The sequence below is a fragment of the Podarcis filfolensis genome, assembly GCF_964270895.1.
Source record: "Podarcis filfolensis genome assembly, chromosome: 17".
Taxonomy (NCBI): domain Eukaryota; kingdom Metazoa; phylum Chordata; class Lepidosauria; order Squamata; family Lacertidae; genus Podarcis; species Podarcis filfolensis.
The window spans coordinates 1,335,364-1,359,599 of record NC_139621.1 but is presented as its reverse complement, the minus strand read 5'-3'; the positions used below and the strand labels follow the sequence as shown (position 1 = coordinate 1,359,599).

General features: G+C 45.2%; 2 protein-coding genes across 2 annotated transcripts; one reads left to right on the top strand and one right to left on the bottom strand.

Moving 5' to 3' along the window:
- Positions 1-7,697: 7,697 nt before the first annotated feature.
- LOC310753201 (lysozyme C-like) lies at positions 7,698-12,350 on the top strand. The gene is made up of 4 exons (XM_083594259.1): positions 7,698-7,865; positions 9,792-9,953; positions 10,636-10,717; positions 12,162-12,350. The coding sequence occupies exons 1-4, from the start codon at positions 7,727-7,729 to the stop codon at positions 12,226-12,228; spliced, it is 450 nt and encodes a 149-aa protein (XP_083450385.1). The 5' UTR covers positions 7,698-7,726; the 3' UTR covers positions 12,229-12,350.
- A 6,149-nt stretch (positions 12,351-18,499) lies between these two features.
- Positions 18,500-24,236, bottom strand: LOC310752278 (uncharacterized protein). Its single transcript, XM_083592339.1, has 4 exons — positions 23,865-24,236; positions 22,688-23,120; positions 19,553-19,616; positions 18,500-19,076 (listed from the first exon to the last, which is right to left on the bottom strand). The coding sequence occupies exons 3-4, from the start codon at positions 19,562-19,564 to the stop codon at positions 18,624-18,626; spliced, it is 465 nt and encodes a 154-aa protein (XP_083448465.1). The 5' UTR covers positions 19,565-19,616; positions 22,688-23,120; positions 23,865-24,236; the 3' UTR covers positions 18,500-18,623.

Sequence of the window (24,236 nt, the reverse complement as noted above, 5' to 3'; positions counted from 1 at the left end):
GCCCCTCCACATATGGTGGTGTCTCCAACCTTTGTTTAAGAGAATACCTTTATAACAGGTGCTGGAAGACAGGGCTAAGAATGGCTAGGATGCAGCTTGTCTGACCAAATAGGTAGTGTTGAGTAGTGAAGAGATGCTGCTTCCCAGGCAACCTGTTTATTGAGCCTTCATCCTGCTGGCTTTTTAACTTGTACTTGCTGCCATACTGGGCACAGTTTGGCTTTCACAGTTCTACTTTTCTTAAGCCATGGGGGACGGTCAGGAACTTCACATAAGTGTTGGAGTCTATTTTTCATCAGGGTTTTTAAAATCCCCAATCTTCTCCCTTTGTGGCATCTTTACAGTTTGTTCAGGAAACATTGCAGGGGGGTCGTGGGAGTTGTTTTACTGCTTTTTCTCCATGACCCTGTGACCCTGGAACACTTGGACACTGAGATACTGGGGCACTGGGATACTCCGTCCTCCTAACATCATTTCTCACTCAGTCACAGACCACACGTTGCTTCCAACGTCTCACAAACTCAAAACATTCACTGGAGTGTCCCCACACGCACATTCAGAAAAACCCATGCACCTCCCCCAATCCCCTTTTTACCAAAACCAACCACAACCGGCAGCGCTTAGACTTCGACCGGGGCCCATATGAGACGGGTTGATGGCATGGTCAGTTCTCATACAAGAAAGCAAGGAAGCTGTGATCATTTACCCCTGGCATGCTTTGTCCTCCATTCTCCATTTCTAAATGGTGAGGTTGTTCCAGGGGATGGGTGAGCACTGAAGACTTTAGTTATCCATGCAATATTTGGTTTACGTACAAATGTACAAGCAGAGCACAGGTACAGGCAAATTTACATTCCTACAGCAGGCAGCTTATCAGGGAATCCTGTATTAGTTTCCCATATGGAGCCTCTGCACACCAAAATGCTTTACAATGCAGCACAGGTCTCTGCCTCTCTCTGTCTCAATTCCCAAGTCCAAACTGTCAACTTGTTGCAACATGGCTGCTCTGAAGCGTGTGGCATAGCACAAAATGGCGGCCATAGTCTCCCACTGCAAACAGGAACTGGGAAGGACAAGCAAACAGTCTCATGCACTGTGGATTTTTGAAATATTTCCCGAGACCTTTATTAAGTGATAGAGAAGGAGCTGAAAATAATGCCTGGCGTCACATCCACTAATGTAGAAAACCCAGAAAAGATAAAAAGTATTAAGACAAAATAAAGGAAAAGGTAAAAGACCCCTGGACTTGGGGTGTGATGCTCATCTCACTTTAGGCCAAGGGAGTTGGCATTTGTCTGCAGACAGCTTTCTGGGTCATGTGGCCAGCATGACTAAACCACTTCTGGCACAACGGGACCCCGTGACGAGTGCCAGAGCACATGGAAATGCTGTTTAGCTTCCCACTGCAGTGATACCTATTTATCTGCTTGTGGTGGTATGCTTTCAAACTGCTAGGTTGGCAGCAGCTGGGACAGAGCAAGGGGAACTCACACAGTCACACAGATTTGAAACAGCGACCTTCCGATTGGCAAGCCCAAGAGGTTGAGCACCACCCGCTCCCATCTGAGAAAAAAGAACAAGAACGCAAACATTATTATATTTCCCTGACCTAGCAGGCACAAGCTGAAGCAAAACAAAAGGAAACTTCTATTCTGAGACTGGCTGAGACATACACTGGTGGAGGAGTGAGCTTAACCCTAACCCCAACCCTAACCCTAAAAGTCTTACTCTAACCCACTAACCCTAACACCTAACCACAAACAAGCAAAACCACCCAAAATGAAGCAAAACCACCAAACCCACAAACCAATCAAAATTATAAAAGAAGCACAACCACCAAATCCCCCAAACAAGCAAATCACCCTGAATTGAAGCCAAACCACCAGAAATGTAAAATTCAATCAAAGAAGGGGGAAGAACCAATGGTAGCTCACTGTGACTTGTTTGCAAGGCATTTTGAAGATAAAATTGCTTGCATCCATCAAGACCTTGACTGCTGTTATAGCAGATGAATCTCATGGGGTGTCCAGAGCACAGTCTAGTCCAGTGGCGTAGCGTGGGGGGTGCAGGGGGGCCCGGCCGCACCGGGCGCAACATCTGGGGGTTAGGGTTAGGGGGCGCAAATCCACGGGTTAGGGGGCGCAAATTACTTGCCTTGCCCCGGGTGCTGACAACCCACGCTACGCCACTGGTCTAGTCCTGTGGTGTTGGATTAGGTCAAACAACCAGAAATACAATAACCAATTGAAAAGAAGCAAAATCACCAGAAACCCAACAAGCAAACAACTAATGGAAAAGCAAATGCACAAGAAACCCCCAAACCAATAAGAACTATTATAAAACTAGCAAAACCACCAAATTCCAAACCACAACATGCAAAACCACTGCCAATTACCGTATTTTTCGCACCATAGGGCGCACCGGACCATAGGGCGCACCTAGTTTTTAGACGGGGAAATCAATAAAAAAAATCTTTCCCCAGCCCCAAAGAGCAGCGTACATGCTGCGCACAACCTCTCCCTGCCGGAGGGGTTGCGCGCGGCTATGGAACAAGCCAAGGCAGTGAGCGGGATGGATCCCGCTGGCTGCTTTGGCTTCCTGTTTAGCCCCGCGCAATCCCTCCCTGCCGGGAGAGGCTGCATGGAGCTAAAGAAGCCATAGCCCCGTGCAGCTTCTCCCTGCCAGAGGAGGCACAAGCCTGCATTCGCTCCATAGGACGCACACACATTTTCCCTCAATTTTTGGAGGGGGAAAACTGCGTCCAATAGAGCGAAAAATACGGTAAGTAAATTCACCAGAAACCAAAAAACAAATAATAAATAACATGAAACAAGCAAAACTACCTATCTAATGGAGAAACACAAGAGAAGAAACAAATTCATTAGAAATCCAGAAATGGAGCCAAACCACCCAAAAAGAGGCCATACAACCACAAATACAAAAACCAATGACAACTAAAACAAGCCAAAAAAACCAAACCATAAAACAACCATAAAATGCAAAAGAAGCAAATTCACCAGAAATTCAAAAAACAACAACAACTATTTTAAACTAGCAAAACCACTGGCAAAGAAACAAATTCACCAGAAACCAAAAAGTGAATAAAAATTAACATGAAACAAGAAAAACCACCAAAGGAAAAACAGCCTAATGCAGAAAGGAAAGAAAAAGAGCTTTCTTTTTGTGCTTCTGTTGAATTGGCTGCTTTTGGGGGCGGGGAGGTTCTGGCGATTCTGCTTCTTTTCATTTGCCCTTGCCTTTCATTTGCTTTTTTAGTTTCTGGTGCTTTAGCCATGTGTTTCGATGTCTTCCATAGCTTTCGTGTTTCAGGTGAATTTGCTTATCTTCGTTATGCTGCTTTGATTCGTTTTTGCATTTCTTGTGGTTTTGCATTGTTTTCGGTGGGTTGCTTCTACTTTTCATTTTGACTTTTCATTTTGGTGGTTTAGCTTTATTTTGGGTGATTTTGCTTAGTTTCTGTATATCTGGTAAATATACAATATATAGCTCTATATCTGGTGATTCTGCTTCTTTTTGTTTGTTTTTTGAGTTTCTCATGCATTTGGTGGTATTCCAGGTTTTTGTCTTTCTAGTGAATTTGCTTCTCTAGAGGAAGGTTTCTGGTCATTTGTTTGTTGCGTTTCAGCTGGTTTTTTTATTCTTTTCAATACTTTTTTTCATCTTTGGTGCTTCTTTCTTTGTTCTTGGTGGTTTTGCTTAATATACGTGTTACTGGTGAATTTACATACTTTGGGCAGGTTCTGGTCCTTTCTGCTAGGTGTTGCCTCTTTTTTGCATTCAGCTAGTTTCTTTTCCACTGGTTTTTTTCATTGCTGGACGTTTTGTTTGTTCTCGGTTGTTCTGCTTAGTTTTTTTAGTTTGCTGTTTGGAGGCTGATGCTGGTGAATTAGAACCAAACCCTAAACCTAACCATAGCCCATAACCCTAAACCCACATTGAAATTTCCATGGGGGCTGAAAAGCATTCCCCAAGCAACACCCTCTGGGAATGACCATCCAAGTAGGAACTGGAACCACTGCAAAGCAGTGCCACCTACCCCTAACTCAGACAGCCGCTCTAGAAGGATACCATGGTCGATGGTACTGAAAGCCACTGAAAGGTCAAGGAGAATTAACAGGGACATGTTTCCCTTGTCTCTCTCTCGACAGAGGTCATCATACAGAGCGACCAAAGCAGTTTCTGTGCCAAAACCAGGCCTAAACCCCATTTGAAATGGATCCAGAAGATCAGTTTCTTCCAAAAGCACATGGATCTGGTCTGTAACCCCTCACTCCATAATCTTGCTCAGGAAAGGGAGATTAGCAACTGTCCATTAGTTAGTAAGGTTTTCCGAATCCAGGGAATTCCAAGGGGAATAACAGGAGGAGTCAGAACCCCATATCAGCAGCTTCCATGCAAAAGCCACCGTGTCCTCCTTAGACCTTCCCACCTCTGCTTTTCAACTTGTGAAGGAGGATGCCCTGTTTCCCTGAGCAATTTGGCAGAATCTCATCCTCTTCTTGCAAACCATGAACTCAATGGGGTGACATGGATGCCCGAATGGGACTCGGATGAGTTCAGCACAGTAGCCGGCTTTTGCCATCTGGAAACTGCCCTGCTGTAGCAATTTGTACTGGGTAGTTGGAGGGTGAGTGCCACATTGGGACTGTAATAATTGCATCCATGATATTGGTATTGGATTCACAATGCATTAGAACCCAGCAGCCTTGTACTTGCCATTCCTTGGGATTTCTAAGAAATAATAGTAATAATAAAATCAGTGCAGTTTTGCAATCTGCCACCTTGATTCAAAATGGCATTGATCTGCGTGAGAGCATAGATGAAGAACTGCTCCTTGATGTCAGGAATCATCACAGAAAATTTGGTTGTGGGAGTCCAAATGCATAGCAAGCAAACAATTTTCCAAAATATATAGTAGATGGATATATTACAAATATTTTTATCCTGTCTTTCCAATCTGCTCAAGGCAGATTACAGTCTAAATAATATATTCAACCCAACAGTAAAATACAAGATATGTAAGGCTGTAGGTGGAATGTTCCAGACTCCTTCTGGGCATTCTCAGGACAGCTGGCTATGAATTACAAGAAATCTAAAGTCATTGAGTTTTCAAGAACTATAGGGCCCATAGATGGTATATGGAGAATCAGTTGATCAAACAAGTTAAAGTCTTTAAACACCTTGGCCTTATTTTTCAGTCAACAGGGTCATGGGGCGCACATCAGAAATATGCAAAGGAAAAAGCATCTCAAAGTGCCAAAATTCTGACACGCTTTTTCCATACAAAGGGTGGCAATCACATACCATCAGCACTTGAAGTGTTTAAAGCTAAACCCCCAGCACAGATATTATGTGGGGCTCAGATATGGACAGGCGCTCACCTTGGATCTACAGAAGCTGTTCAATCTAAGTTCCTAAGGCAGTTTTTTTCTGCTCCATCCTGTGTTCCAAGTGCTTCATTGTGCTTACAGGCGAATTTCCCCTCTGTTGAATTACAGATTTGGTGTAGGGCATTTAATTATTGGCTTCGCCTAAATTTAAACCTTTAGTATCGCATGAGAGCACTTGGACTAAAATTGTCAACTAAAAACTTTACTTTTCTGGTTTATTACCACAACAGTTATTAACACTGGGCTTCTGTAAAGCAAATAATTTAATTAGACAGTGCCTATATGATACTGAGTGACAGAACACTTTGGTCACAATAAGGAAATTTTGTCCATGGTATGATTATTTTCCACCTAGTCATTTTGACACTTTGGCACCCTATTTGCAAAATGTAACAATTCCAAAATACAGATGCGCTTTCACTTTTGCACTTTTGCACTTTCATCTTCGGCTGTACTTGAGGGTCAGTTTCAAAAAATCCTGCTGGAAAAACAGTCATGTCCATGTGGAGATGGCAGTATTGAGTCAGTGGCTCATGTGCGTCTGGCTTGCACTCTTTATAATGATTTGAGGCGTGAGGTTATGACCCCTCTATTATTGTCCATGCCAGGTCGCCCAGCCACTGCCACAGTGTCCTTTCTCTTGGCAGATCAAGATGAGCAGGTGACAGCAAAAACTGCAAGGTTTTTAGCAGGGGCAATTAGAATAAGAGCTATTACTTGATTATAGCTGTAAGCCTCTAGAACGTATTTTGTACAGTTACCTTTTTACCTCTGTCTTCAGTACATTGTATTTTATTTTATCGCTGTGGCTAGTGGCTGATGCAAATAAAGATTCTTCTGATTCCGGACTCCTTCTCTTTCTAGCTTTCATTTTACACACCCTCTCCCAACCCAAAAATCATTCGGCCAGTACTTTTTCTCTGTAGACAAAAAGCAAAAGTGCAGGCAGTCTTCCACCTAATGGTCCGTGTCTATGCAGGGCTTCCTTTGTACTTGGTCTGGAAAATCCATTTACTGCAGAAAGCTGCTGCTTAACTTCTTTCAGGCCTGAGATCCTGCCTGCGTGTTACACCTCTAAGTAAAGATTTGCACTGGCTGCCAATCTGCTACCAAGTTCAAGGTTTTAACATTTGTATGAAAATCCCTTATTGAAGCCAGTTTATTTGCACCATAACTGGCCATTTCAGTCTGCAGAAGTTGCACGTTCACACTTGCCATATAATGTTCTGCATCCATGAGGATGCTTCCCTCAAAGAATTCTGGGCACTGCAGTTTACCCCTCAGGGAGTTACAATTCCTGTCAAACTACCATGCCCAGCATTCTTTGAAGGAAAAGATGTGCTCTGAAGAGGCTTTAAAGGCAGGGTCATGCCACATAATATAGGGCTGCTTTCTGTTTATGGAGAACTAATGTGCACGTATGAAACCGCTTGGCACCCTTCCCAGCGGTGAAGGAACAGTCTGTGCCGCTGGAGCCAGATGACTCCTTTGCAAACAGCCAGGTGCCAGATTTTCCACTGGACACAGAATAAGAAGCAAGAATCAAACCACCTCACTGTTTGCTCTGGGTTCAGAAGGTGGGAAGATAAAAGTCAGGAGGCAATCCTAGGAAAGTCCTTTTGACTAGGTCATGAAAGTTGTCAAGAATAACTCTGCAGGCTCATAGAGAGGTAACCAATCACTATAGGAATAGGAGGAGGAGGCGGCCATGTGATTGTCAGGTGAGAGGTCCCACCCATTTGTCAACATTGGCTCACAAGGCTGATTCTGGTCAGGATCTGACCCACAGAGTCAAAAGGTTTCCATACCGCTGTGCTAGTGCAACGATTTCATTGAATATAGCCCGTTGAAATTAATGAACATGACAAAATGAGGTCCATTAATTTCAGTGGGTCTATTCTGAGTAAGACTTGGTTGAATACCACCCATAGAAAGTTCCCATAAACTGCCTTATTTGTGCATTAAAATTAAAATTCTAATACAGGAATAAAATTGATTATATTGTGAATTTATCAAATATAGTATGGCAATACTTTTTTTAAAAAAAATGAATTAATTACAATCTAGTAATACAACTTGGAAGCTGGAGCTACAGCTCTCAGCCCTCTGCCACAGGGAGGGGGACCCAGGGAGTCACGCCTGCTGCTTCTTGTTGACACACACATGCTGGTTAGCTAAGCAAGGTCAGGGCCAACGTCCTCAAAGGTCTCTTGAAGTCCTACCGACTTGGCTGCTTTCCAGAGGAGTGCCAAAGAGCCTCTATAAAAGTAGGCGTGACACCCTCACCTTGCTGCTTGCCCTCCTGAAGTGCGACGATGAAGGCTCTTTGGCTCCTGCCCTGGCTCACCGGTCTCCTCGCCACAGGAGAAGGCCTGGTCTATGGGCGCTGTGCGCTGGCTCAGAGGCTCCAGCAGCTGGGCTTAGATGGTTATGCTGGCTACAGCCTGGCCAACTGTGAGTCTACTGGGGGACATCTGGGTCTTGACTAGGCAGGCATGATGAAAAGACAGAAATTATCTGAGAGTGGGGCATGCGGGGGTGTGTGTGTGTGTGTGTGCGCGCGCACACGCGCACATGCGCACACGCACGCACACACACACACACACACACACACACACTCCATTTGGGGTGAGTATTTGATCTTCTGGGTCTCCCTGACCATGTGTCTGGCTGTCATTATGAGGGGAAGGTGGCCTCCCTCCACATTTCTATAGCTAATCTGCAACATGCTCTGCTGCATCCTGCTATAGCAGGGGTCCTCAAACTTTTTAAACAGGGGGCCAGTTCACTGTCCCTCAGACACTGTTGGGGGCCGGACTAAAGAGGTGCCAGAAACATGCTCTTTTTCATGTTGTTGTTGTGTTTTTTTTAAAAAAACCTTGTTTCAAAATAATAGCCAGAACAGACACACAACAGGCGCTATCAGTAATAATATAAATTACCTATACCTATACCTCACCTTTATACTTCATTTCTTCTTTTGATGTTGTTGTTCCTCATGCATGTGACTTTCTCTGCATTGAAGTTTATTTTCAAACTTGGGGAAGTTTGGGTGGAGAGCTTTATTTTAAAGATTAACCCACCACTATTTACATGGAGATTCCCTTGTACAATAAACTGTTGTGATTCAGACGTCTCTTCTTGCTAATTCTATTGCATATGTTGCCTGTGTTTTTGGTGCTTCCCTAACTTTTAAGGTTGCCCAGGTTGCCACATGGGACTTGTGTGCGCAACCGGTCGGTGAGGCGCTGCTCTGGCGAGCATGGAGCCAGCCGGAGGGGAAGGGAGGAGGGCAAGGGCTGGCGTGGAAGGGGGTCCTTTGCCGTCCCCCCCTCTGGTGGCTTAAAGGGGCCGTGCGCCGTTATCAAGCAGCTGGTGCTGGCAGTATCAACCGCGTTACCAGGCCTTTGTTACATTCACGTGTTTTACCTCAGGGCTCTTCCTGCCCAGCCGTTTCCGAGCCTCAGGCCTTGCAGGTGGGCCAGGTTCAGGACCCTGGCAGGCCAGATCTGGCCCGCTGGCCATAGTTTGAGGACCCCTGTGCTATAGGGTTGCAGGAGTAGGGTTTAAATGATGGTGTGAATGAGTGAACTGGGGTGAAGAGGATGGTTTGTGCATCCATCTAGGGAGAAGTGGAAGGATGCAGCGTTGAGGTGGATGGGATGAAGCCAGGGGCATTTCTTGGAGATGGAATTGTTCAGAGGTGGAACAAAACTGAAATGACTACTGTAGTAGTCTGAACTCTAACAGCATGATTTCCATTCTGGTTTGTTTTCTGTGTCCTCCCCCCCCCCCCCCGCAGATGCTGCGTCAGGTGTGGGGCAGGTAGCTGACACAACAAGCTGCATTTTATGAAATCCTGCCCCCCTTTTTAGGCAACTATGGAAAGGTGCAGGGGTTCTGTCTTCTTTTGCACCCGGCTATTGTTAAAGGAGAATTAGTGGATACTCTCTGAAGACCACCCCCCCAAAAGATATCTCCCTCAAGGCAGCTGCAGCTGTGGAAAAACCAAAACACCCTGAGTGGCTTCACACAGAGACCTGCTCCAAACCAAGCATGATCCCAGGGGCAGAGGGGGGGATGCATCTCAGCAGAATCCCAGATCCAGACATGCATTGCCCATCTGGTAGCATGAGGTCAGCTATTGCCGTTCCTGCTTGTGAGGAGGAGGCCAGGCGCCTCAACTGTCCTGGAACAGGCGGAGAAGGGTGGGGCAGCCGTGCCCTGTGACTCCTTGCTGGGCAGCTCCCCTGCCCCCCTCCGCGTCCGGATCACTGACTCTCTGAACAGCTCCTGATAAGGCAGGGTTTTGAAACACCTGCGGGAAGGAGGTGAAGACTGTGTGCACTTAGCTCTGACCTGATTATGTATCTGTCTCAGGGGTCTGCACGGCATGCCACGAAAGCAGCTATAATACTGCTGCCACACACTACAATGACTACGATGGCAGCACTGACTTTGGTATCTTCCAGATCAACAGTCGTTACTGGTGCCAGGATGGCAGTCAGCAGAGTTCCAACATGTGCAGAATTCAATGCTCTGGTGAGAATCGGCTTCCCCTGGAGAGAGTTTTGCCTCAATCAGAGATGGAGAACCTTTGGCCCACCAGATGTTGGCTGGGGCTGATGGAAGCTAGACTCTAACGACATCTGGAGGGCCACATGTTCCCCACCCTGATCTAAATTGTGATGTAAGCCACATCAAACACTTTTGGGAGACAGAAAGGACCAGTTGTCTTACCTCACCTTCTGCTCTTTGCAGGTGTGGAGTCCACAACCCCAAAGGTAGAAAGTAGGATAGCCGTGGGTCAGCAGTCTAGCCTGACCGTATTTGTACATTGATGTATCTGCTGGCTGGGGCTTCCTCCCTGAAATGCCCCCCCCCCCAACCAGGGGATTTCAAGTTACACATATAACTGAACATTGCAGGAGTGAGACCTCAGCAAATGCATTTATTTGACTTGGAATTCATAAGGGTATAGAAATATTGCATCCTTCTTGATGCAGCAGGGCATTTCAAATTGCATGCTAATGGGCAGTTGTCAATGACAACCATGGATGGGTCAAGCGATATTGTTTGGCCTACTTTACACCCTCCCTTTTTACCTTTTTAAACCTTTTTTAATCCTACCTGCACCCACGCCCCATCACCGCAAAACTTATCCAGACCTATAGCATCCCAGCAGGGACCTTTCATGTCTGTATTCCATCTTCTTTCCTTGCAGAACTGCTGACAGACAACGTCGCTCCAGATGTGGCTTGTGCTAAGATTGTGGTCGACAACTCAGAGGATGGAATGGGTGCCTGGTAAGAAGTCTGTTGGGAGAAAGCATTAGTGGCGTTTCCTTGCAAGAGGTGGAGGCGTCTGCCCAGACACCCAGTCACTGCAGAAGCACAAGGTCACGCTGGAAATGGCCTGTAACATGGTTGTTCCCAAAGTGTGAGCTGGGGAATACTGTGAGGCCATTAGATGATGACCATGGTGTGCAGTCACTGGACTAAGGGGTCTAGGCTGGTCCACTAAATGTTCCCCTGGTGCCTGGGAAGCTTCTGCCTGGTGTGATGTTCACATGTGCAGCATCAGGACATCACAGTTTCACATGCATGACATTGCCCCCCCCCCATCTCCCTCACAAGCTGTTGCCTCTGGCCCTAACTGTTCCCCTAGGAAAACTTTCAGCGCTCGCCACTGGACAGTGGTGGCCTTTGGGCTCTCAATTTTCAGCAGTGTCTTGTGCTACGCTAACATTTGGGAGGGGGATACCTTTGGCACTCCATTCTACATCATTGTTTTGGTGCCCTGTGTGGTTGAACTGGTCACACTACCAGCCTTAGCATTAGAGAACTGCTACTCTGACACAGTAGGGATGTGGGTGGTGCTGTGGGTTAAACCACAGAGCCTAGGACTTGACAATCAGAAGGTTGGCGGTTCGAATCCCTGCGACGGGGTGAGCTCCCATTGCTCGGTCCCTGCTCCTGCCCACCTAGCAGTTCGAAAGCACGTCAAAGTGCAAGTAGATAAATAGGTACCGCTCTGGCGGGAAGGTAAACGGCGTTTCCGTGCGCTGCTCTGGTTCACCAGAAGCGGCTTAGTCATGCTGGCCACATGACCTGGAAGCTGTACGCTGGCTCCCTTGGCCACTAAAGCGAGATGAGTGCCGCAATCCCAGAGTCGTCCACGACTGCACCTAATGGTCAGGGGTCCCTTTACCTTACTCTGCCACAAGAAACAAGTGACTGTGTCACCTAAGGGCTTCTCTGAGTCCACATCTGCAAGAGAGGCCTGCCTGCTGTACCTCTGTCTGATTCACTGGTCTTGGTTCCTTATGCAAAGCCTGCCCTGTATTTAGGGGATTTCTGTCTTATACCCAGGCGGGGTCTGACCAGATCATTAACATCCCCAGCAGAATCACCCTCCCTCTGCGGAGGCTGCCATTTTTTGTTAAGTCTATTTATATTTATATCTGACTCTTTGTATTAGTGACAATGTTCAGGGCAGCGTGTGTGTGTGTGTGTGTGTGTGTGTGTGTGTGTGTATTTTAAACCACCATAAACGTTTTAATAATAATAATTAGAGAGGGGTGAAAGCAGATAAAGCAAAGGCTGAGTTCAACACATTCCTCCAGCTTCAGGTCATGGCCAGCTTCAAGCCAAATTGAGAAAAAAAGAACAACTCGCTATGTTTTAAGTTGGTAACATGTACACAGCGTGTTGTTGGATGTGTCCTAATCTGTTTTATTTTCATTTCCAGGGTGGCATGGAGATTATATTGTCAAGGTCGGGACCTGTCTCAATATGTTGCAGGGTGCAACGTGTAGAGAAACACTGCCCCCTGGTGTCAGCAGGGATGCTAATAAACCAAGTCCACACTCACTATTAGGGTTATTATCTGGCAAGAAACCACTCTGCTGAGTTCCAGAAATAAATGCATTAAAACACAGTTGAGACCTGTCTTTACACTGGAGCACCTTGGGAGGAGTTTCTCCAAGGATGCCCCAGGCAGGTGAACTCCTGGGTTATTCACGCAGGTTGCAAAAAGGAACTGCCTAGAAGATTAGACGATGACCTGCTTATTGAGCCATTGTTAGTGCTGCTGTTCTTGTTTACATTTATGGCTTGCCTTCCACCAGCAAGTCCCACAGCAGCTTACAACAATTTAAAACTCAGTCACAGGAATGGGGGGCCCCTGAGAACACACACCCCAGTGCCAAAGGTCAGGGTAGAGAAGTGTGTGTCTTCAGCACTCGCTGAATATATATATAAATATAGGATAGGGGACACCTGGCTTACTAGCAGTACATGTGAAAAGGATTTGGGGTCTTGGTGGACCACAAGTTTAGCATGAGTCACTGTGTGATGCAGCAGCAAAAAAAAAGCTAATGCTATTCTAGGCTGCGTCAACCGAAGTATAGTACAGTGGTGCCTCGGGTTCAGGCGCTTCAGGTTACAGACTCCACTAACCCAGAAACAGTACCTCGGGTTAAGAACTTTGCTTCAGGATGAGAACAGAAATCGTGCTTCAGCGGTGCGGCAGCAGCGGGAGGCCCCATTAGCTAAAGTGGTGCTTCAGGTTAAGAACAATTTCAGGTTAAGAACGGACCTCCAGAACGAATTAAGTTCTTATACCCATTTCCTTGCTCCAAGTTTGAAACATTTGAAACTTCTTGTAAGGACAATTTGGTGAGGGGGGTGTAGGGATGGCAGAGAGGGAAGGGTTTAGGCGCCCCTCCCACTGCCTGTCAGGGCTCTGTCTTCAGCCACTCTCCAATCTAAACAAAAAGGGCCATTCATGGATAGGTTGATCCCACAGTTCCACCTCCAGTCCCCTTTAGCTCAAACAATGTGTGTGCTTACCAGGGCCAGATTTAGGTTTGATGAGGCCCTAAGCTACTGAAGGTAACGGGGCTCTTTATATAGCAGGCGGGGCCCATTACTAACATCATAGGAGCCTACAAACTAAAACACTGTTGTTGTATGTAGGTTTTATTTTGTTTGTTTTTTACCTTCTATTTTGGAAATGTATATACAGCCCCCCCTTAAAGTATTTTGGGGGGTGGGGCCCTAAGCTATAGCTTGTTTAGCTTATACGTAAATCTGGCACTGGCGCTTACCATTCTAAAAGCTCTTGTGGACCACAACCAGCCATGGGCAAGCTAAAAAGGGAAAAGGCCTATCAAGTTTATCCATGACATTATTCAGAAATTTAGGCGCAGGTGGAACAACCTGGGAGCCCAGCTGCAGTCGCATCTTGCAGAGCAGGCAAATGCACAGGATGCCCTCTCACCCTTTGCACGGGGCATCTGAGAACAGAGACGACGTGGGGGTGAAGTATGCACCCTTGGGCCACCTCGAGCTGGGAGAGGTGGGGTGTGCATCAAGGGTGCCTTTCTTGGGGGCCCTCACTGTGTGACAGAGCACATGCTGTACAAGCAGAAGGTCCCAGCTTCAAATCTACACTTAGGACTCAGAGCGCTGCAACCCCAGAGTCAGCCATGACTGGACCTAATGGTCAGGGGTCCCTTTACCCTTTACCTTTTTACACTCATCAATTATATCATTATAACTGCATTATAAACATGTGACACCAGATGGCGGTGTAGAGCTGTGATCTGTCACCAGGGGGATTTTGCATTGAGAGCTTTTATAGCATTTTTTTTCTACAGCGTTTTTTAACAATGTAGATCCAGTCTAAGAAGGGATCACGAGCTGATACTGAGAAAGACCATTGCCCAACACACCTCGGAGAGCCACTGACAGTAATAATAAGCAACACCTGGTTGACACCACATTTGGGTCCCCTCCACAATGCAGGAACAAGCACCAATGCCCGTCTTTGAGCAAGTTCAGGCCTCCATTTGGAGTGAGCTCCGTGGAAGCCTCACATCTGACCCAGGAAAGAGGGGAGTGAGATATGGAGAGGCAGGGGCAGCCCACAGGATTCTGGAACATGGTTCTGTTCCCCAATATACTTGTACAGCGGTCACACTTCTCCATGCATTTTACTGTTTAAATCTGACTTACTAGATTCTATTCCTTTTTTTAGTTTTAATAGAAATGTTGTTTGGATCATGTTTTTATCATTTTATATTTTGTGTTTGTATCAGCGGTGGGTGAACCATCTTTAGTCATACTTTTTTCTGCACCACCTTGATATCAAACATTTAATTAATGAAGGGCAGCTTAAAATTCTTCACAAATAAAGAAAGGTGTCCCACTTCACATACAACAGCCATTCATTCGAAGCACTGCCTGGTCCCGATCCACTAAAAGAACTATAAGGAAGGAGAGGGCCTTGAAGTTGTTCAACAGCTGGCAACATCTGGACAGCAGATGAGCAAGCATTTAAGTCAAGGTAAAGATCTCCACTGCATTCCCAGAAGCCTGCTTTTAAATTTGAAAGCATAGCTTTCTGAATAAACAAACTTGCAGTCATCAGAAACAGATTGTGCCTGAGGAGTGCATGCTAGAGATTATGAAAACCTGGCTAAGAAAGGCATAAACTTACCATAAAAAACCACAGCCCCACTATAGAGGGAATGAGACTTATTCAAGGCTTCAAATTATTAGAGATTTCAGAAGCATCATTATTCAATTAAAAAAATATTATCACCATTAGCAATACAGTGGTACCTCGGGTTAAGAACTTAATTCGTTCCAGAGGTCCATTCTAAACCTGAAACTGTTCTTAACCTGAAGCACCACTTTAGCTAATGGGGCCTCCTGCTGCCACCGCGCGATTTCTGTTCTCATCCTGAAGCAAAATTCTTAATCTGAGGTAATATTTCTGGGTTAACGGAGTCTGTAACCTGAAGCGTCTGTAACCCGAGGTACCACTGTATATCAACAGGTACATCAGCTGCTTTCCCACAACCCTTAGAGGTAGAAGACAGAGGGGTTGGGGGAAGAACCAAGCTTATTCATTAATGACCTCTATACCTATATTAATGACCTCTATACCAAGAGCATAAGGTCAAACAGATTCCTCACTGGCCTTGCAGACAACCTCATTGTCCAGAAAGTGGGAGAAGCAACAAGAGGAACAGCCATTTTAGATCATAGAATCATAGAGTTGGAAGAGACCACAAGAGCCATCGAGTCCAACCCCCTGCCAAGCAGGAAACACCATCAGAGCACTCCTGACATATGGTTGTCAAGCCTCTGCTTAAAGACCTCCAAAGAAGGAGACTCCACCACACTCCTTGGCAGCAAATCCCACTGTCGAACAGCTCTTACTGTCAGGAAGTTCTTCCTAATGGAATCTTCTTTCTTGTAGTTTGGATCCATTGCTCCGTGTCCGCTTCTCTGGAGCAGCAGAAAACAACCTTTCTCCCTCCTCTATGTGACATCCTTTTATATATTTGAACATGGCTATCATATCACCCCTTAACCTCCTCTTCTCCAGGCTAAACATGCCCAGCTCCCTTAGCCGTTCCTCATAAGGCATCGTTTCCAGGCCTTTGACCATTTTGGTTGCCCTCCTCTGGACACATTCCAGTATGTCAGTGTCCTTCTTGAACTGTGGTGCCCAGAACTGGACACAGTACTCCAGGTGAGGTCTGACCAGAGCAGAATACAGTGGCACTATTACTTCCCTTGATCTAGATGCTATACTCCTATTGATGCAGCCCAGAATTGCATTGGCTTTTTTACCTGCCGCGTCACACTGTTGGCTCATGTCAAGTTTGTGGTCAACCAAGACTCCTAGATCCTTTTCACATGTACTGCTCTCAAGCCAGGTGTCACCCATCTTGTATTTGTGCCTCTCATTTTTTTTGCCCAAGTGCAATACTTTACATTTCTCCCTGTTAAAATTCATCTTGTTTGTTTTGGCCCAGTTCTCTAATCTGTCAAGGTCGTTTTGAAGTGTGATCCTGTCCTCTGGGGTGTTAGCCACCCCTCCCAGTTTGGTGTCATCTGCAAATTTGATCAGGATGCCCTTGAGTCCATCATCCAAGTTGTTGATAAAGATGTTGAATAAGACCGGGACCAAGACAGAACCCTGTGGCGCCCCACTAGTCACTCTTCTCCAGGATGAAGAGGAACCATTGATGAGCACCCTTTGGGTTCGGTCAGTCAGCCAGTTACAAATCCACTGAGTGGTAGCATAGTCAAGACCGCATTTTACCAGCTTCTTTACAAGAATATCATGGGGCACCTTGTCAAATGCCTTGCTGAAATCAAGGTAGGCTACATCGACTGTGTTTCCTTCATCTACCAGGCTCGTAATTCTGTCAAAAAACTTTGGTCTTGCTCTTGTTTAATTTAAATCCTGCTAACTGACCAAACTCTTGTATCAGCTCCAGTGCTTTGACTGCACTGGAGTCTGGATCTAGTAATGTCAGAACTAGATCATCAGCAAAGGCTTTTAATTTATATTGTTTCGAACCTACTGTAATACCTTTAACTTGTTCATCTTTTCTAATCATACTCACCAAGAACTCCAGTACTGAAATAAACAGCAGAGGGGAAAGTGGGCACCCTTGCCTGGTTCCCTTCTCAATTCTAATTTCCTCTGAAACCACATTATTTACAATAATTTTAGCTTTTTATTCTAGATAGATCGCTTTAATACCATTTTTAAAATCCTGACCTATCCCCATATTCTCTAAATTATGTAACATAAAACTCCAGGAAACATTGTCAAAGGCTTTCTCTGCATCAATAAACATCAACATTGTTTTACAGCCTTTTCTTGCTTCTAATGTTGTATTTCATATGTCTTCCAGGCAGAAATCCTGCCTGGTCTTTATGAATATCATAGAATCATAGAGTTGGAAGAGACCACAAGGGCCATCGAGTCCAACCCCCTGCCAAGCAGGAAACACCATCAGAGCACTCCTGACATATGGTTGGCTAAAGAAAAGGAAGGAACCTTTTATCATATGTGGTGGACCTGTCCCAAGGTGAGAGACTTCTGGGAAAAGATTTATAATGAATTGAAAAAAATGTTGAAATATACATTTATAAAGAAACCAGAGGCCTTTCTTCTTGGAATAACAGGTTTGGAATTGCCCAAGATAGATGTTAAATTATTTTTGTATGCCACAACTGCTGCTCGTATTTTGTTAGCTAAAAAGTGCAAAACCCAAGAATTACCAAGAATAGAAGAATGGCAGATGAAGATGATGGATTTTTCGGAGCTAGCCGACCTAACCGGAAGAGTCCGCGCCAGAAAGAGGAGGAGTATCAGGAAGATTGGAATAAATTTAATGATTATTTAGTTAAATTTGTTAAGTTAAACTAACTGAAAATAGCTTGCAGATACTTATTGGGCTTAGGATTTTATTTATGTTAAGTGATGAATGAATATGTTGAATTCCATAAGGTGAAGATCTAAGGATGTTAATATTTAAGTTAAATTTCATAAAAATTGGGATTTGGAAAACTGTTAAAAGGACATGCAATGAAATTCAACCAAGGGGAAGCGAGGAAGTCACTTAACAAAGTTAATAACTGTAATTTTCAATAAGGCTATGATTTATGTTTGTCTTGTGTGTGTGTTTGTTTGTTTGTTTGTTTATAATATTGTGAAAACTAATAAAAATTGGGGGGGGGGAAAGAAGCGGCTTAGTCCTGCTGGCCACATGACCCGGAAGCTGTACGCCGGCTCCCTCTGCCAATAAAGCGAGATGAGCGCCGCAACCCCAGAGTCGGCCACGACTGGACCTAATGGTCAGGGGTCCCTTTAACCTTTAGGAGTAAATGACAGTTCCCAGGATTATTTGGGGGAAGCCACGTGCTTGAAATTTATGGTTTGTGTGCAGCCAAAATGTTACTTTAAATATTCTCCATACAGCTTTCCCATTGAAACTGGGGTGTTTTCCAGCAGCAGCAGCAGTGACCCTTTCCCCCACAAGTGTCCCTACTCTAAACCTATCCACACACACAAAGAGGCAGAAGGCATTTTTCAGAGACAAAAAAATAATTCACCATTTTATTTAAGTTGCGTTAATTATGCTAAAAAGGCAAGGAGCTCTCTTCCTCTTTGTCATAAAAAAGGTAGCCATCATTTTCAGGCACCTAGGAGGTAGAAAGGATCTGCCAGAAGACAGCCAGGAAGCAGTCCTTGCCTGCCTTGATAAGCAGGAATAGTCTTCAAAGTGACAACAGGATGGTCCAGAATCTGAGCAGCCATAGCTATGTTTCTTCAGGGGTGAGCCACCTGCCATCCAGTCCACGTGGCCCCCTTGGAAGGACACCACTCCCCGTAACATCACAGGAGGGGGCATTCCTCAAGAGGTCTGCGCTCGCTCAGCTTCCGCTTGGTGATCTCCAGACGGACCCCGTGGTAGACAAGACCCTTCCAGAGCCCACCTTTGTTCAGCATCACCACATCCCCATTTGATTTCACCTTTTGGATGACAGCTGTGAATGACACAGTAGCCGTAGAATTTCTGTGGACAACAAGCTTGGCCAAGACTTCAGTGTGGGGGGGCACCAGCACCTCCTGGGTGAGCCTCTGAGAAATATTCCTCTGCACAAGGACGGTCCGGTCATTGTTCTCCGTGTACTCCAAACGAGGCATTGCATCTTCAACAGTGAAGTGGCAGGAAGTTTCCACACCAAGCCCCCACAGACTGTTCCAGAAAACGGTGTCTGCAACGGTCGTCTCCCAAGTCATGTCGAAAGTGTGCCTCACTGCTGCTTCCCCCCGGTTGGCGTAGACCTGCTTATTCAAGACAGAGTGGTGGTATATCATGTGAGAGAGATCGCTTGTGATCACCCTCAGTATTTTGAACTTTGGGGGGAGGAGGTCTCCAATCAGGGGGCGGAAATAACAGGAATCATCAGCGACCAACTTGGCTGCTTCAACTGAAGTGAACCCTCTATATGTCCTGGTCAAGAACAGCCCATTGTAGGCCTGGAAAGCCACCCTATTGCCCTTGTAAAAGACCTCAAACTGCAAAGATGGATCTTCTGAGTACTGAACAGGCTGGATGGGGAAGTTTACTGGGTTTTCTCCTATAGCCACTGCAGCGAGATACTTCCCTGCCCAGTTTCTCAGCATAACCTTTCCCATAGGCAGACAAGTGACCCAGAATTTGCTAGATGCCAACTTTTCAGTTAGACCCTGTATGGCCCATGTGTATTGGCCATCCAATGAGTCCCAGATCAGGTTGTTATCCATCTGGAAAGCCACACCTTCTTCTGCATCAATGTAGGCTTCAAGTTGGCCCAGGCCTTTGGAGACTTTCCGCAAGCAAAGCTGAAACAATAATAGATGCAAACTTATTTCAGGGGTATAGTGCAAGCTTGTGGATTGGTTATTCCCAATAGGCTCCCAATCCAGCGTCTGTCATCTCTGGTCCTGATCTTTAAATCAGACTTTGGACAAAAACATCTGGTGCCCTCCAGATGTTGCAGGACTACAACTCCCATCCTCCCTGTCATGCTGGTTGGGTCTTTTTAGAGTTATAACTTGAAAACATCTGCAATGCAGCAGGTTGGACAAGGTCCAACAAACATTCAGTAACAGGTTGTCTTACCGCCATGGAGTTCATTGAGCTCCATGGCCGAAGGAGGATGTAAATCTGGGTGCTCCCCCTCAGGATGGGAGCCCTGTCCCTCCAGTTGTTGTGGGGCTCCAAGCATCCATCAGCTTCAGCCAATATGCACCAGAATGAGTCCACTGCTCTAGTGCCAGTGGGGCAGCTCCCTCCTGTGTCAGCCACGCCTGCTGGGCTGGATGAACCAGTGGGACAAGACACTGCCTCAGCAAAACCATTAAAAGCTATTAGGTTAACCTTCTCAGAAGTTTTGAAACTTACCCTGAGACCCCTGACCCTAGTTCAAGCATGCATGTAGGACACAAGTTGGTGAGTCCTAAAAATGGAGCACTCTGCACATGCTCCACACCCATCAAGTGGGGACACTCCATGATCCCAAACATGCTTACTTGAAATTAAACCTCAGTGAAGTGCAATCAGACCTGCTTAGGTCTGCAGTCTTTAATAGCCCATTTTCAATCTGCCTCTAATTAAGCAATTTGATCTGCTAAGAGGCAAAAAAAAAAAAAAAAAAAGGTTTGCCAACACCCTGAAATTGTATAGATAATCACTGCAGATAGGAAGAGGAGCAGTGGCATAACTACAACATGGGTGTCACCAAAGACATGCTTATTCGGGTCACAATTCTTTTCTTTGGTACTCTGGGCTCCACCACGCTTGCCTTTTGTACCGTACTTTCTAGACAGGTCTGTGCTTTAAAGTTCTATGTCCAAGCGCTACACACACACATACACACACACACACACACACCTGGCACTTTCCCCAGGAAGACCTGCTCTTTAATGTTGAATCAGAACACATGACAATTCAGGTTTTTCAAAGATTGCCATTTCCTCAGAATCAGCAGTAAAAAGCAGGTTTTCGTGGGGAACGTGCCAGGGTAAAAAACCAGAAAAGCACTTGGAAGCCCAGACCTGTGCCTAGAAATGTGGCACAAAAGCAAGTCTGGATGAGCCTGAAGACAGAGAAAACATCGGCTCTCAGAAGCTTTCAACATCCAGGGCCAAACCACATCCTAGACACTGTCTCTCTTGCACCAGAAACAATTCTCCAAACGACCATCAGTAGAAAGGCAAGTGTTTGGTCTCACAGTTCCACCAATTTAGCCAGGGCCGGATTTAGGTTTGATGAGGCCCTAAGCTCCTGAAGGTAATGGGGCCATTTAGATGTCCAGCTGTCCTTTGTCAACAACAAATTGTCGCTTTTTTTGTGTTGAATATGCTATATGGTAATTTATGGACCTAACAGGTATCTAAAGCCATTTGCACATAACAAAATATATTTTATCAAAATAATTATTGAACTGAAATACAGTTTAGAAGAAGTATATTAATAGTGGAAATTTTGTGGGGGCCTTCAAGAGAGTGGGGGCCTAAGCTATGCCTTGTTTAGCATATACATAAATCCGGCACTGAATTCAGGCCTCAGTTCACCTTAAAATCAAAGGGTTTTTTTATGTTGTTACCAATTTAGAAGCTTTAATGGTCCCTCTCAGGGAGTCCCTGGTAAGTTAGACAAGAAAGGTGTGTCAGGTTCATCCACAACACTGTTGAGAACCATAATGAGTTGCAGCCCCATCCTGTGCAGCAAGGCAAGCTCCACAGAGCTGCAAGTCTGGGCTTCTGCCATGACTTGCAAGAGCAGGACCATGCTAGCATCCCACTCTGAAAGAGATTGCACCCAAAGATTTGATGCCAGAAAATGGTGGTGGTGGTAAAACCAGGCAGAGAAATTTACAAAGCAGAAGATACCCAAAATAGTACTATAAAACTCCAACATGGCTTCAAAGGATTAGAGATTGCAGAAGCATAAGCGGGGGTGGGGGGGGAGATACTTACCATGAACAAGCTACCACAAGGCCCACCTACAAATCCTTCCTGGCAGAAGACACTGGGTGGAGAGGGGGGAAACCAAGCTTCCTTATCAAGGGCCTTTTATACCCCTCAAGACCAATTTCAATGAGATGCAAAGGGACACAGCTGATTGCAATTGAAACCACACTCTCTACCTCTAATGGGATGAGAATGAGAGGGAGGTCCCAAATGGATGCATCATATTATATTTTAAGGTTTGACAAAATGTACTTTTGTGTCTTTGTGCAAGGACACAAATGTTGGCAAATCTGACCTAGCTTAGGCATCCTGGCATTAGTTGGGACTTGGACGTTGCAACAAAATGTTGCAGTGTAACAGTAACTGGGCACAATAGGGACTAATGTCAGGTTCTGCACTTAGGCAGGAAGAACCAGATGCACAAATATAGGCCTAGGGGACACCTGGCTTATTAGCAGTACATGTGAAAAGGTTCTAGGGGTCCTAGTAGACCACATGCTTAACACGAGTCAGCTGTGTGATACAGCAACAAAAAAAGGTAATGCTATTCTTAGCTGCATCAGCATAAGTCTAGTGTTCAGATCAAGGGAAGTAATTCCTTCTGCATTGGTCAGATCACATATGGAGCCAAGTGTCCAGTTCTGGGCACCACAGTTTAAGAAGGACAGGCTGGAACATGTGCAGAGGAGGGCGACCAAGATGTTCAAGGATCTAAAAACTAAGCCTTATGAGGAGTGCTTGAAGGAGCTGGGTACGTTTAGCCTGGAACAGAAGAGACTGAGAGGAGATATGATAGCCATCTTCAAATATCTCAAGGGCTGTCACATGGAGGAGGGAGCAAGCTTGTTTTCTCCTGCTCTGGAAGGTAGGACTCGAACCCATGGCTTCAAGTTGCAAGAAAGGAGATTCCACCTAAACATTGGGAAAAACTTTCTGACCGTGAGAGCTGTTCAGCAATGGAACATTCTCCCTCAGAGGGTGGCGGACTCTCCTTCCTTTGACGTTCTTAAGCAGAGGTGAGATGGCCATCTGTCATGGATGCTTTAGTTGAGATTCCTGCATTGCAGGGGGTGGGACTAGATGAACCTTGGGGTCCCTGGGCTTGCGGCTGAGGGCAGGGGTTCCTGCTCTGACTTGAGCCTCCAATTACAATGTTGGGTCCAGGTCCAGAAGTACCCTCAAGCTTTGACCCCGCTCCTTGCAAGGGAGTGCACCTCCTAAACTCAAGTACTTGGAACATATAATGCCTCTGTCTTGCCAGGATTCAGTTTCAATTTATATATTATTCAAAGTCTTGTCAAAAGGGAAACTGCTCTACATGAAATCATTAGAGCATGAGGCTTCTGCATGTAACTGATTGCTTTCTTAGGCCTGGGAGGAGAATGGAAGGAACAATTTAACATTATCTTAAAAAACAAAACAAGACAGTCTAAGCAATATATAACTATATAATATAATTAGCTTTAAGTTGTGACATCCGCAGGGAACATAAATGGCTTTAGCACTGAGATCTAAAGTACAATTGTTGCACCTGCCCCAATCTCCAAGTGGCACTAGGTTCCGGGGGTTTGTGTTTCCTTTAAGAATGAGTAATTTTGTATGAAAACTGTTCTAATGCAAGTTTACTAAGAAGTAAGTCCTACTATATTCCATAAGATTCACTTACAAGTAGGAATGAGGGAGAAAGTTGATTCAGTACACATTTAAAGGTAAACTTACCTAATTTGCAAACCAAAACGCAGCTGTACTTTGAAATTCACACTTCTCCACTTCTCCAAATTTGGTCATAAATAATGTGTACAAAAATGTACATACATGGGGAAAGTGTGCATAAAAATGCATATATTATTGAATATAATATACCAAAATGCATTGCATTAGGGGAAATTGCTTTGCAAAAATGCATATATTAGGAGAAAATTGCATTAAATTGCTGAAGACATTTTTTAAAAATGCAAGATCTGAAAAAAGAGACAATGCACATACTTTTGTTACCCAAGAAAATCTTTAATATATATTTTTTTAATGCAAACTGCTGTGGAAATATGGAGAACTTAAAATTGGGAAAATGAAAAAATGAGAGCAACCAAAATTGACAGCTTCATTCATCCTTACTGCATAGTGGACTGCAGCCTGCTGAAGCCTTTTGGCAAGGATGTTGCTCTTTTTGGGGCACCAGAATTTCTCCTGCCTTAAGCAGCTATTCTCTCCACAACTGAGTCACCTTCCATTGCTGGCTCCTCCTCCTTCAGCTTCTAGTCAGTGTCATCGGAAAAGGCTGATAAGGAAAAAATATTGGGGCGCGGGATTACTCCGCTGCCCAGCTTGTTGGGGTGCCACTCCCCGCGAGTCCCTCTGGTCAGCAAAAGAAGGAGTCTCCAGTTAGATTAAAGAAGCAAAACAGCAGTCAGTAAACCTGATCTTTATTTGTTGCAACAAGGTTCAAATACACAAAGAGTAGGAACCCCGAGTGTGGGGTTGCATGGA